General features: G+C 42.1%; 1 protein-coding gene across 1 annotated transcript in view; it reads right to left on the bottom strand.

The window, feature by feature from the left end:
- Positions 1 to 4,988: 4,988 nt before the first annotated feature.
- The window catches only part of ACAT1 (acetyl-CoA acetyltransferase 1), a 22,048-nt gene continuing 12,474 nt past the window's right edge, over positions 4,989 to 14,562 (bottom strand). The window contains exons 7-13 of the mRNA XM_023744836.1: positions 12,333 to 12,476; positions 11,649 to 11,799; positions 10,659 to 10,754; positions 10,047 to 10,160; positions 8,971 to 9,035; positions 5,683 to 5,840; positions 4,989 to 5,275 (exon numbers count right to left, since the gene is read on the bottom strand). Of these exons, the coding sequence (XP_023600604.1) occupies positions 5,155 to 5,275; positions 5,683 to 5,840; positions 8,971 to 9,035; positions 10,047 to 10,160; positions 10,659 to 10,754; positions 11,649 to 11,799; positions 12,333 to 12,476 (849 nt within the window). The 3' untranslated portion in view covers positions 4,989 to 5,154. The remainder of the gene's footprint in view (positions 5,276 to 5,682; positions 5,841 to 8,970; positions 9,036 to 10,046; positions 10,161 to 10,658; positions 10,755 to 11,648; positions 11,800 to 12,332; positions 12,477 to 14,562) is intronic.

Genomic DNA, 14,562 nt, shown 5'->3' with positions numbered 1-14,562 from the left:
TGCCCATTTGATTGTGTCACATAAAGCCTCTAGCCATCTTAACTTTTGATGTTGAACCCCTCTGTTGAATTTTCTAGTGTAATTATTGTCTTCTTCAATTCTGTGTGATACTTATATTTTCTTTCTCTTTTAAAATTCTCACTTTATGCATTTATTCTCTTAACCTTGTTGAGCATCTTTATGACCATCAATTTGATTTTTTTATCAGGTAAATCACTTGTCTCTTTTTAATTAAGGTCTGTTTCTGGAATGTTTTTTGTTCTTTTGTTTGGAACATATTCCTCTCTTTCTTCATTTTCCTTTACTCTCTGTGTTGGTTTCTGTGCACTAGATAAAACAGCCACCTCTCCCAGTCTTAACAGAATGATCTGTGTAGGACACAGTCAGCCTGGCCAGAGCTCCTTATTGCCTCTTAAACTGTTGCAACTGTCCTTGTGGCCTTCTTTGTTTTTAGTTGCTCCCAATAGTTGAAGATGTGCCAAAAACCAGTGTCCTAAAAGGGAGGATTGCAGTGAATACCTAGATGCAGGCTGATTAGAAACTAACATCAGGTAGCAGCTGGGAAAGAATATATTAGGGCCCTTCTGGGCAGACGGCAGTGGGCAGTGGGGCTTATGCACCCATTAATACCTGCTGCTTTGCTTTAGTTTTTGTTGGACCCATGAGTGCAAGCCTTGTTGGCTATCAAAGCTGGGTGATCCAAGGGCCTGATCTTTGAGTAGCACCTATGAAAGTTGAGTTGCCACACATGTGTGCAAGCTCCTTCTAGGAAATACTGATTTGTAGTGGGCATAAGTCAGAAGGCAGAGGTGGCATCTGCTGACATCCCTGTTCTTGAGGGAGGATCACAGTCAACTCCTAATTGTGGGCTAAATTTTCCTGTCATCCTCCATAAAAAAATTATTTTTGTGCCCTTCTACTTGTGATTGGATTCTGTACAATTTTACTTTGAATAATCTTTTCTTTATACAGAATAGTGTTTGTCCTATTTTAACACTTTCTTCCTTTTAATAAATTTAGAAGTTACTTCTCTTTATACTTTACTAGAGGCCCGGTGCACAAAAATCATCCACTAGGGTGGGGGGGTTCCCAAGCCTGGCCTGTGCCCTCTCACAGTGCGGGAGCCCTGCGATTGAGCTCCCCAAAGAGGTAGGCTCCACCCACCCATCTGGGGCTCCTCAATGGATTGTCCCAAAGAGGCCGGAGCCGGGAGTCCCGCCACACAGAGCTGCTGGGACCCAGCTCCACACGGAGACTCGGGATCTGCCTCCACCCTGCGCACGCTGCGTCAAGTCCCTGCCCACCTGCGCGCACATGCAGCCTCTTGATGACAGATTGTTACAGCGTGAAGGCATCACGGCATGAGGGCGTGGCAACCACATAGGCTTTTTTTTTTTTTTTTTAAATATATTTTATTGATTTTTTACAGAGAGGAAAGGAGAGAGATAGAGAGCTAGAAACATCGATGAGAGAGAAACATCGATCAGTCGCCTCCTGCACATCTCCCACTGGGGATGTGCCCGCAACCCAGGTACATGCCCTTGACCGGAATCGAACCTGGGACCCTTCAGTCCGCAGGCCAACGCTCTATCCACTGAGCCAAACCGGTTTTGGCAACCACATAGGCTTTTATCCGTGGTCGGCAAACCGGCTCTCGAGCCACATGCGTTTATTTGGCCCCTTGAGTGTGGCTCTTCCACAAAATACCACGTGGGGGCGCACATACAGTGCAATTGAAACTTCGTGGCCCATGCGCAAGAAGTTGGTTTTTGGCCTGGATGAGTCTATTTTGAAGAAGTACTGTTGATGTTTGGCTCTATTGACTAATGAGTTTGCCGACCACTGGTATAGATAATTGGCCTTTTCAACTCTTACCTTCTATAGCAATTTAAAATGTAGAACTCGTTTTTATTTATATGGGCATTTGCCCTTATTTAGCATATACAGTTGACCTTGAACAACATGAGTTTGAGTTGTGTTGGTTCACTTATACACAGATATTTTTCAATAAATACCTGTACTGGGAGTCTGTGGATATGAAAGGCCAACTGTATGCATTGGTTTATGCCATCTACACTAATAAAAGAGAAACATGGTAATTGGTGTACGACCGCTACCCTTCCCATTGGCTAATCAGCGTATCCTTATGCAAATTAACTGTCAGCCAAGATGGCGGCCGGCAGCCAGGCAGCTGGAAGCGAACATGAGGCTTGCTTGCTCCAGGGACTGCAGACTCCAACGTTCCCCGCCTGACTTGCCGGCCTCTGAGCTGGCAGTTTGAAACATTCTAACAAATATAGGCTGGGATCTCAGAGCTGGAATTATACATTGTTTCGATTATAGAACTGAAACAAACCAGATACCTGCTCTCAGAGCTAGAGCCAGAGCTAAAGCTGGCCCAGAATAAAATAAAAAAAAGGAGCGGTTGGGAGCTTCAATCAACAACCACCAGCCTGAAAGCAGCCCTCAGCCCCTCACCCAGACTGTCCAGGCACCCCACTGGGGACCCCCACCCTGAAGGGTGTGTGACCAGCTGCAAATAGCCATCATCCCCTCATCCAGGCTGGCCAGGCACCCCAGTGGGGACCCCCACCCTGATCCAGGACACCCTTCAGGGCAAACCAGCCAGCCCCTACCCATGCACCAGGCCTCTATCCTATATAGTAAAAGGGTAATATGCCTCCCAGCACTGGGATCAGTGGAGCCGCGAAGCCTCCTGGCACCGGATCAGCATGATAGGGGGCAGCGCCCAAACCCCCTGATCGCCCTGTGGCTCTGTGTGTGACAGGGGGTGACGTCCCAACCCCCCCACCCCACCCCCCCACGAGGCCCTGCTCTGTGTGTGACAGGGTAGAGCCATAACCTCCCCATCGGCCATGCCCTGAGTGTGACAGTGGCGGCGCCCCAACCCCCTGATCCGCCCTGCTCTGTGTGTGACAGGGGGCGGTGCCCTAACTCCCCTATGGGCCCTACTCTGTGCATGACAGGGGGAAGCTCCTCAACCCCCTGATGGGCCCTGCTCTGTGCGTGACAGGGGGCAGCGCCCCAACCCCCTGATTGGCCCTGCTCTGTGCGTGACAGGGGGTGGCGTGGCAACCTCCCCATCGACCCTGCCTTGAGTGTGACAGGGGGCAGTGCCCCAACCCCCCAATCAGCTCCACCCTGAGTGTGACTGAGGGTGGCATCACAACCTCCCAATCCACCCTGCTCTGAGCATTACAGGGGGCGGCGCCCCAACTCCCCAATTAGCCCTGCTCTGAGCCCGACCAGGGGCTGCACCTAGGGATTGGGCCTGCCCTCTGCCACCCAGGAGCAGGCCTAAGCCAGCAGATCGTTATCTCCCGAGGGGTCCCAGACTTCGAGAGGGCACAGGCCGGGCTGAGGGACCCCCCCCCCCCCCGAGTGCACAAATTTTTGTGCACTGGGCCTCTAGTTTTATATAAGGCACTTGAACATCTTTGTTTTTTTGTAGCCACAGGGGGTCCTGGAACCAATCCCCTGGAGATACTGAAAGACAACTTAGTTCTTGGGGAATCAAGTTATACGCAGATCTTCTTAAAATATATTTTTGTTGATTTCAGAGAGGAAGGAAGAGGGAGAGATAGAAACATCAATAATGAGAAGGAATCATTGATCACCTGCCTCCTGCACAAACACCTTTACTGGAGATCGAACCCACAACCTGGGGATGTAACCTGACTGGAAATCGAACCATGACCTCATGGTTCATAGGTTGGCACTCAACCACTGAGCCACACCGGTCAGGCTATATGCAGGTTTTTGACTGCAGAGGAAATCGGCCCCCTAACCCCTCATTGTTGAGCCAACTGTAAAATGTCTATTCCTATTTTACCACTAACTAACCTTCATCCCCAACCAGTCCTTAATCATTTAAAAACTTTTAAAGTTTCACATTCCTAATTTCTTAATTTTGATTATTTTTTTTTCATCATTCTTTGAGGAAACATCACAGTGTTATATTTCTAAACTATTGTGTGCCCAGACACCTTCTAGTGGCTTTTATTACTTTACTAGAGGCCCAATGCACGAAATTTGTGCAAGAGTAGGTCTTCCTTCCCCTGGCTGCTGGCACTGGCTTCCCTCTGGCATCAGGACCCAGGCTTACCTCCAGTCACCAGCAGGCACCCGGGACCCGGGCTTCCCTCTGGCCGCCGACAGGTACCTAGGACCTGGGCTTCCCTCACAGCCCCAGCTTCATCCAGAAGGTCGCCCGGAAGGACATCCAGTCTAATTAGCATATTACGCTTTTATTATTATAGATTCCATTAATATGTATATGTTGTTGTTAATCCTTACCCAAGGATATTTTCCATTGATTTTTAGAGAGAGTGGAAGGGAAGGGGAGAAACACGGATGTGAGAGAGACACATCGATTGGTTGCCTCCCACACCAGCTCCAACCAGAGCTAGGGATCAAGCCTGCAACCAAGGTATGCGTCCTTGACTGGAATCAAACCTGGGACCCTTCTGTCTGCAGGCGGACCCTCTATCCACTGAGCCAAACAAACCAGCTAGGTCTCCGTTAAAAATATTATGCAGATGTTTGTTCCTTGTCTTCTGGCATTTACTATAATGGAAATAAGAACAGGCTACACATTTTTCTACCTAGATTTTTGAAGAATTATTTTTGTTTACTACGCCCCTACCTCAGTGATGGTGAACCTTTTGAGCTCGGCGTGTCAGCATTTTGAAAAACCCTAACTTAACTCTGGTGCCGTGTCACATATAGAAATTTTTTGATATTTGCAACCATAGTAAAACAAAGATTTATATTTTTGATATTTTATGTATTTAAATGCCATGTTAACAAAGGAAAATCAACCCAAAAAATGAGTTCGCCTGTCACCTCTGACACGCGTGTCATAGGTTCGCCATCACTGCCCTGCCTACTGGTAAGCCACTAAGTTTGCACACTGGCATTTCAAATATAGCTTTATAACAAAAATAGGAAACTTCTGAAGATTAACAAAAATTTAAAGCAGAAGAAAAAATTTATTTATAATTTCAAAATGTTTTGGGATTTGATCTTTTCATCTTATTTAGAAAAAGTTAAAATAGAAAATAATAAAAAAGGAAACATTCTGTGGAGTATAAGCTGATCCAAGGAAGTCAGCCACACTGGTGACAGGTCGTCTTACAGCTTCTGGATCAGTATGGCAGAAGCCCCACCTCCTCCATTGCAGATACTGGCAAGACCATATTCTCCCTGCTTCAAGGCATGAACCAAATGAGTAACAATCCTGGCTCCAGACATCCTAGGAGTAAGAAAGCATTTTGATTCTTTAATGAAGTAATAGAATGAGTAAGTATCCAAAAGTTCTTTTCTAAATTTTTTAAAAGTTTATTACCATTAATCATAGCTGAATTTTATTACTTTTCTTAAACTTGGGAGACTCGATTTAATAATGGTTACGGTTTTCTAAAGGCCCAAGCATAGACTGTAATCTTAAATCTTCTAAATAAAATAATAATTTTCAAGCAACAAATGTTACAGATCTGTGTTCAATGTTCAGTCCTATCACAAATGGTGTTTGCCTTATGAAGGGTAGGAAAGAAATCTATTTAACACAGAGTAATAGGAGTTATCATGAAACACTTTTAAATAGAAACACAACGGCACTCATTAACCTACTTAGAGATTTTTCTTTATGATTTTACCTACCCAATTGGATGTCCCAGAGAAACAGCTCCTCCATTGATATTTACTTTTTGAGGGTCAATCTCCAGCATCTTAATGTTTGCTAGTACAACCAGACTAAAGGCTTCATTTACTTCCCACATTGCAATATCATCTTTTTTCACTCCTGCAGCTTTAAGAACCTAAAAAAATTTTACATATTATGTCCAAGTAATTAACAATCAAAACTTGTTTTCTTGAAATTCTGCAATTTTGGTTTTATTTCCCATATATTTCATTTTATTTTTCAGTTACCTTTTTAAAGAACTGGCCCTTGGTTTCATTGATCTTTTGTATCATTTTTCTAGACTATTTCAATGTCTTCTTTCTACTCACTTTGGGCTTTGTTTGTTGTACTTTTTCTAGTTCCTTTGGTTATAATGTTAAATTGTTTGTTTGATTTTTTTTAAATCCTCACCCAAACATATGCTTTTTATTGATTTCAGAGAGAAAGCAGGAGAAACACTGATATAAGAAACATCGTTTGATTGCCTTCTGTACATGCCCCAACTGGGGATTGAACCTGCAACCTGGGTATGTGCCCTGAGAATCAAACCCACCACCATTCAGTGTACGGGAAGATGCTCTAAACCCGTGGTTGGCAAACCGTGGCTCGCGAGCCACATGCGGCTCTTTGGTTCCTTCAGTGTGGCTCTTCCACAAAATACCACGTGCGGGCACGCACATGTACAGTGCGATTGAAACTTCGTGGCCCATGTGCAAAAGTCGGTATTTTATGGAAGAGCCGGTATGTTCACAACATGAGGAACTGTATTTAAAGGGCCAGAAGGTTGAGAACCACTGCTCTGGAGGATTAATCTGTTCTTTCATTTGGGATGTTCCTTTTGTCTCCTCATTTGGGCTATATATCTTTGTGTATTAGGTAGAACTAGTACATCTCCTGGTCTTCAGAGTAGCCCCAGGTGGGGCCCAGTCTCCTAAGCTGGTAGCTCTATGGGTGTCCTTTGTGTGAGCTGTATGTGCCCTCCTATTGTAGTTGAGCCTCATTTGCCATTGGCTTGTCAGTAGGTGGAGTTGACCCTCATGAGGGCTTGCCATGATCACAGCAGACAAGCTCTTTTGCAGGATCAGATCCCACAGAGCAGGAGTCACTTTAATTAGGCTTTGGTGCCAGCCAAGTCCGCCCTTTGGTGTGTCATCTGTGGAGCTGGTTGGGTGATGCTCTCGCATAGTCTGAAGCTGGCCACCAGGTATGTTGGTTCTAGAGGCCCTTGGAGGGGGTTTGTTGATGTCAAGGTCAGCCATCCTTTGTTCCTGGCTTGGTGCTGCCTGGTAGGAGCTACAAAGTGACCTCTGGTTGAATGCCACTTCTGCGGGGCTTGAAGGTACTTGGGAGAGGCTATCCTGCAAACTAAGGCTGGCTGCCACCTGTGCCAGGCATGGGACTTTTGGTGGACACAACACTGAGCGGAGGCCAGCTGCCACTTGTGCTGTGGCTGCTTAATTATAGCCAACTCTGGCCACTGTGTATGCCAGGTTTGTGGCCACCTGATGGACGTTACAATGTCAAGTTGACACCAATCGTTGCTTGTGCCAGGCTTGGGGCTATTTAAACAAGAGTTACAGGGTACATTGAAGCCACGTGATGCTTGTTTCAGTATTGTGAACCTTTGTCATTTTTTAGGAAAGTCCACAGCACAAGCCAAGTTAAGGCACTTAGACGGAAAAACTGCTGGAAGAGATTCAGACTAGCTGCATGAGTTGGGAGGAGGAGGGGAAAGGACAAACAGTGTTAACCAGGTTAATGGAGAGTTCAGTTTAGTGCCTGCCTGCCTGCCAATACTTTCATGCAGAGCCCTGCCCCTGAAGCTAGTCAATTTAGTTCTTCCCCATCTGTCTCCCTTTACTGGAGCCCAGAGGGAATGAGTGTCGGCAAGCAAGTCCACGCACCGGGCCATTAAGGGGAACGCATGGGACTACAGCAGCCTTCTTTCTCACTTAGCCACAATCCCCACTGATGGTCACAGCCAGATGTTATGAGGACCTCTCCTTCCTGGCACTGGAGCTGTGGGCTGGGACCCTTTATTCCTCAGAGGGGACCGCCACAGCTGAGCTATCCCTCCCAACTCTTACTTGCCACACCATGGGTATAGGACCTGCCCACTCCGTGTCTCCACTCCTCCAACAGTCTTGACGTGGCTTCTTCCTAACTATATCCAGTTACAGGAGTTATGTTCACTTTGGCTGCAGGTGGTTCTCAGTGATGCTGGTTTTATAATTTAGTTGTGATTTTGACGTGGTCATAGGATAAGGTGCGCACAGTATTTACCTAGTCCGCCATCTTAACCAGAAATTCAGTTTGTACTTCCCTTTGATGCAAGAGATATCTAAATATGTAGTTTGTTAGTTTCCAGGAAGAATAGACCTTTTATTTTCTGATTTTAATTTCTCAACTTACTGCACTGCAATCAAAAGATTTTATTTGCACTATCTCAATTTCTATCTTGGAGAAGTTTGGTCTGTCAAATGAAAGGTATATTAATGTCTACTGTTGGTATGGTTAATGTTTTTACTGCATCCCTTATAGTTTCTGCTTTATAAAAGTTGCTGTGGAATTATTTGGAGCACAGATATTCAGAGCTATTGTTACTTTACTGTGAATTATTTATTTAAATTATTTTACTTGTTTGAAGTCTTTTTAAATTTAAATATCTCTTGTTTTGGTAGTTCCTCATAGGCAGGAAAGTGTTGTGATGGTAATTATCTTTATAAAATATTGCTAGTGCCCTTTTTCTTTAGAAGTTTTTATGTTGTGAGCAACAGTAAAATTAACAAAAAACTATTCTCTCTTCCTCCATTGGGCTCACGTAACTTTCTAAGCTGTGGGGTTCAAGCAGCTTCCTCTGTTCCAGCAGCACTAGACAAAACATGGCACCCAGGTGTGAACCACTTCTCTAGCCCTCAGTATCTAGCCTGCCTCAGGCACCCTTGCCTTTTTTTTTTTTTTTAATTCTCTTGGGTATGTACATAGGACTGGAATTCTTGGGTCATTTGGTAACGCTATGGGTTTTTAAATATTTATTGTTGAGAGTATTACAAATGACTCCTTTTTGCCTCCCTTCACCTGGATCCCTCCCCACCCCAAGCTTTCACTACCCTGTTGTCTGTGTCTGTGGGTAATGCATGTATGCATATATGTTCTTTGGTTACTCTCTTCCCACCCCCGCTCCCTCCTTTCCTCTGAATGGCTCTGGTTCTATTTTATTCATCAGTTTATTTTGTTCAATTTGGCAGAATGGAGTATGTTCTTACCTTAGGTACAGCATATGCAGGTGCAATTGGAAAATCAATAGGTTCTACAGCAGCGTCAGCAAATGCTTCATAAAAAAATAAAAAGCTTTTAAAATCTTTTTTATATGCACTCAAAGGTCTAACAACTGTTATATATAGGGTGTCCCCCCAAAAATGTATACACATACTTAGAATATTTATAAAGGTAGTGTTTCTTAAAATACATTTCATTTTCAAAATCGATCTATCAGCTTTTAAAGTGTGTATACATTTTTTGGGACACCCTGTATAATATGCAAAAATGCAAATTTCCTATCCCCTGAAATAAATGTAAATGTATTTGTTTCATTCTACACTTTATAAGCCATTGATTTTCACAAGTGGGGGGTTAGGGGAAATTTGCCTCCAGGGACATTGGTGTTAACTAGAGATATTTTTAGTTGTCCTAATGGGTACAATGCCACTTACTATAGTAACTAGTAGTAGAGGCCAAAAATCTGCTAAACATCCTACAATGCACAGAACAAACCCAAAAAGAAAGAATTATTTATTGTAAAATATCAATAGTGCTGAGGTTAAGAAACCATGATCTAAACTAAGAATAAATTCAGTCACAAGGTTTTTATAAAGTAACAAAATTTCTGTTTAACTCCTTATGAAGAAGGCAAGGCAGATTTTACAGCTGAAGATAGGCTTAAGTAAACTGAGGGTATGCCAAGCCCAGAAATAATAAATGGAAGAACATCTAGACTTCATATTTCTAGACTCTTCATCCCATGTTCTTTTTACGTATATGGGATTTTATCTGGCTACTGTTCCCTACATGCCTGGGTAAAATAAAACATGCACCCTGTATTTTCCCACTCATTTTCTAGGAGAGGAAAATATTTTTAAAGCTTACTATTATATAAAGAAAATTATAATAATATTAAAGGAGCTTCTATCCCTGTTAAAATATGTACTAGTTATATCCTGTCACAAAGCACAACCTATGTAGCTACAGATGGCTTCAATATTATGTATTACTGACAAGGAGACTCAGTTTCAGGAACGGCTTGCAGAGGTTTAGGAATAAACAAGTTCAGAACATTCTCTACCTGCTATTCTTGCCAGTGGTTTGACATTGAGTCTCTTGGCTGCATCTGCAGTCATCAGAATCACAGCGGCTGCTCCATCATTCAGTGTGCTGGCGTTGGCAGCTGTGACTGTGCCTGAAGGCATCAATGAGCATGAAGTCAAAACATTCCTTCACACTGAATCCATTTGGTTCAATTAAACAAGTTCCTACCTAGTACTGCCTATGTTGCTAGATGCATGGAAAATTACAAATACAGATGGAGATAGCTCCTGCCCTTTGGAAACATATACATAACTATAAATTAATGTAAGAATGCTTTTTTTGTGTTGATTTTTTATAACAGTTTATTCAGAGCTAGCTCTGAAACATGCATGATGGCACTGGGCAAATGCTGGTTTACTAATCTCTTTCCTAGGATTTATCTATTAAAGGCATTCACTGTTAAGCAATTTTAAATATACTTTGGATAAATATTTGTTTTCTTAATTTCACTTGAGCCTGATGTATTGAAAATGTTAAATAGTTCCTAGATGTTTTCTAGAATTACTTTTTTAAATCCTTAGGCAATTCCAAGACTAGATATAGTATTAATACTCCCATTTTTTCATATGTTTCATTTCTTAATACTAACCGTTTTCTTTCTGGAAAACTGTCTTCAGCTTTGGAACTTTGCTAAAATCAACACGTTTATATTCTTCATCTTCTTTTACCACTACATCTGGTTTACCTAAAACAAACATCGTTTAAGTTATCACCAGTCAAGTCAACAATTCGGTGCCTGGTAGTCTGTGCCTTTCTTTGTATGCCAGCATACCTTAAACCATCCGAATAAATTCTATTGTACAACCTACCATCTGTAATCTGTTAGTGTCTTACAAGTTATTACATAGCTTAAAGCACTTTAAATCTTCTATTCAGCCACACCTGTTCTCTTGTCTCCCCACCTCCTTCTGTAATCACAGATCCCATTCTCCTGACCCTAGGGGTAGTTGCCTGCCCTAGGCTGGATAAGCCCTTATAGTCGGTGTGCATGGTAATCATTCCTGGAATGGAAATGTAACCTAAGCCAGGGAAATGAACCTTTACTGTGGATTTATTCTGGAGTTGGTCAGGAGCTGTTTGAGCTATGAATAAAGGTAGAAACTTAGGAAGCCTGAGCCAATTTTAATGAAATCTTATATTAAATTGGGTTGAACTGTCTGAAATGGCAACATTTCCCGTAATTAAGCAGAAAGGTCAGTGTCCTCAGTTGAAATGAAAAAGATTAAAATGTACTAAATTTAGTCCTAGCCAGTTTGGCTCAGTAATAGAGCGTCAGCCCACGTCAGCCCCCAGACTGAAGGATGGCGCTTCCATTCTGGTTAAGAGCACATACCTTGGTTGCAGGCTCAATCTGGTTGGGCTCATGTGGGAGGCAACCAATCAATGTGTGTCTCTCATATCAATGTTTCTCTCTCTCTGTTTTTCCCCCTCCCTTACAATCTCTCTAAAATCAATGGAAAAAATATCCTCAGGTGAGGATTAACAAAATAAAAAAAGGACTAAGACTTAAACATAAAAAATTCTGCAACATGTGAAGTCTACTAAAAATTAAAATGTATTTGGAACATTATCGCTCTACCTTTTACTGTAATTGTGACAGGAATAACTTCATTTCCAAACTTCCCAGCTTCCCATGCTGCTTTACTTCTGGTGTAGGAGTTAATAGCATAAGTATCCTGTTCATCTCGTGAAATATTCATCTTTTTTGCAGTATTCTCAGCACAGTTACCCTGATAAAAGTTGGAATTTTAAAAAAAAACTAATTAACGTTGCATACCTTATAAAACATACATTATCTTTGCATAACATAAAAAAGCAATTAGTTTCTTAAAATATACTCTTCTGTACTAGGTAACTTTTCACTCATGTCTCATCTTCAAATACTTGAATTAGCTCAGCTGTTGCTATTTTGAAGGCAAATAATTAAATAGTTACAGAATCCATTATGAGAAATCAGAAAATGCCCTACTCTGGTGTACAGCAATTTACTCAATAGTTGAGCCAAGCTGATGCAATGAGCATAGAAAAATATTTTCTTCAAATGAATGGCTAAAATAGACATTTATAGAGCCCATCCTTCAATTCAATTTCTAAATACATATAATTTAAGCCCAGCTATCATGGCTCAGTGGTTGAGTGTCATGGTTCAATTCCCAGTAGGGGGCAGCCAATCAATGATTCTCTCTCATCACTGATGTTTCTATCTCTCCCTTCCTTCCTCTCTGAAATAAAATATATATATAATTTTTAAAGCAATAATTACCATATGAATTTTGTTGTAGACATCAGTTAGCCCATCTTTTACAATCAAATCTTCAAGCTTTACCCCACCATATGGAGTTGCTCCTCTGTTCATCACGTAGGGAACATTGGACATGCTCTCCATCCCACCTGCGACCATGACATCCTGATCAGCAGCACACATACACAAAAAAAAACCAATGTCAATATACATAAGTACAAATCCATTATACCCTTTACACAACTACAATAAACAAGTAATTTACATGGACTTTATTAAACATTTTTTACAGTGAATACAAGAAGTACCCTCTAGCCCTAACCGGTTTGGCTCAGTGGATAGAGCGTCAGCCTGCGGACTGAAAAGTCCCAGGTTCGATTCCAGCCAAGGGCATGTACCTTGGTTGCGGGCACATCCCCAGTAGGAGGTGTGCAAGAGGCAGCTGATCAATGTTTCTAACTCTCTATCCCTCTCTCTTCCTCTCTGTAAAAAATCAATAAAATATATTTTTTAAAAAAAAGAAGTACCCTCTTAACCCTGATGAAAGGAAATGGTCTACAATGTGTAATGATAATTAAAGTTAGAGTCGGGATCTGATGGCAACAGAGTAGGTGGAAGTTACACTCATCTTCCAGAACTAAACTGCAATTGCAACTAAAATATAGAACAATCTGCCTGAATAACCAACTGAAGACTAGCTGAACAGAAGTCTTGTAACGAAGGATTTACAGAAGCCACACTGATAATGGGAGAAAGGCCTGACCCCATTCTCACATGAGGCAGCTGAGAATCCTCGGGGCTATATCTCAGTTGTAAAAGTCTCCCCTGAGGAACATGGGGTCTCAAGCCCATGCCATGCTCCACCACCGAGAATCAAGAGTCAAGAAGCAGAGCCCACATAACATCTGGCTGTGAAAATCAACAGGGATTCTGTCAACAGGGAGAGACAGGAGTCAGCTAGAAACCCAGGTGCCCTGTTAAAGGGCCAGAGCACTAAATATTTTTCTCAGCCACACCCTCTGGGCTCCAGTGGAGGAAGGGCAGCTCGAAGTGAACTAGACTCATGTTTGGAGAAAATGAGTAGTGTGGCTCCGAGGGTAGAGCTAAAGGGACAGTGACCAGGATCCCTGTATTGACTCCCTCGTCCATAGGCACCATCTTTCTTGGGAAAATGATAAGACACTGAAGAAAGAAATTGAAGAAGGTACAAGTAAATGGGAGCATTATACCATGTTTATGGATAGGAAAAATTAACATCATTCAAATGTCCATACTAATTTCTGGCGGTTTCAACCTCCCTGCAGCATGCCTCAGGATGGATCTCCTTCATCCCTCTCCAGAAGATGAGAGGAAACACAAGAAGACATGCCTGGTGCAGAGCCCCAATTCCTACTTCATGGATGTGAAATGCCCAGAATGCTATAAAATCACCGCCATCTTTAGCCATGCACAAACAGTCCTCTGTTAGCCTCCAGGAGGGAAAGCAAGGCTTATAGAGGATGTTCCTTCCGAAGGAAGCAGCACTAAAAGCACCTCAAATCAAAATGAACACATTTGGCCCGGCCAGCGTGGCTCAGTGAGGCATGCAGGAAGCAGCCGATCAATGATTCTCTCTCATTATTTATGTTTCTATCTTTCCCTCTCCCTTCCTCTCTGAAATCAATAAAAATATATTTTAAGAAAAAACATTTAGATAACAGCAAAACAAAAACAAAAAATTCCATACTACCCAAATCAGTCTATCAATTGAATGCAATTCCTATAAAAATACCAATGGCATATTTCACACAAATAAAAGAAATAATCCAAAAATGTGTATGGACCCACAAAAGACCCAAACAGCCACAGCAATCTTAGGAAAGAACAAAGTTGGAGGCATCATGCTACCTGATATTAAACTATACTACAAGGCCAAAGTAATCAAAACAGCATAGTACTAGCATAAAAACAGGCCAAAAACTGAATGGAACAGAATAGAGACCCTAGAAATAAACTCATGCCTATATGGTCATTTCGTATTGAAAAATGAGCCAAGGGCAGTCCATTCAATAAACGGTATTGGGAAAATTGGACAGATAGATGCAAAAAAAAAAAAAAAAATTAAAGACCACCTTCTTACACCATACACAAAAATAAACTCAAAATGGGTAAAGACTTAAATGAAAGATTCAAAACCATAAAACCCTAGAAGAAAACATAGGCAGTAAAGCCTCAGACATTTCTCATAGCAATATTTTTTCTGATATATCTC

The sequence above is a fragment of the Myotis lucifugus genome, unplaced genomic scaffold (genome assembly GCF_000147115.1).
Source record: "Myotis lucifugus unplaced genomic scaffold, Myoluc2.0 scaffold_491, whole genome shotgun sequence".
Taxonomy (NCBI): Eukaryota; Metazoa; Chordata; class Mammalia; order Chiroptera; family Vespertilionidae; genus Myotis; species Myotis lucifugus.
The sequence above is the reverse complement of the archived record's forward strand: the minus strand, read 5'-3'. Positions and strand labels throughout refer to the sequence as shown.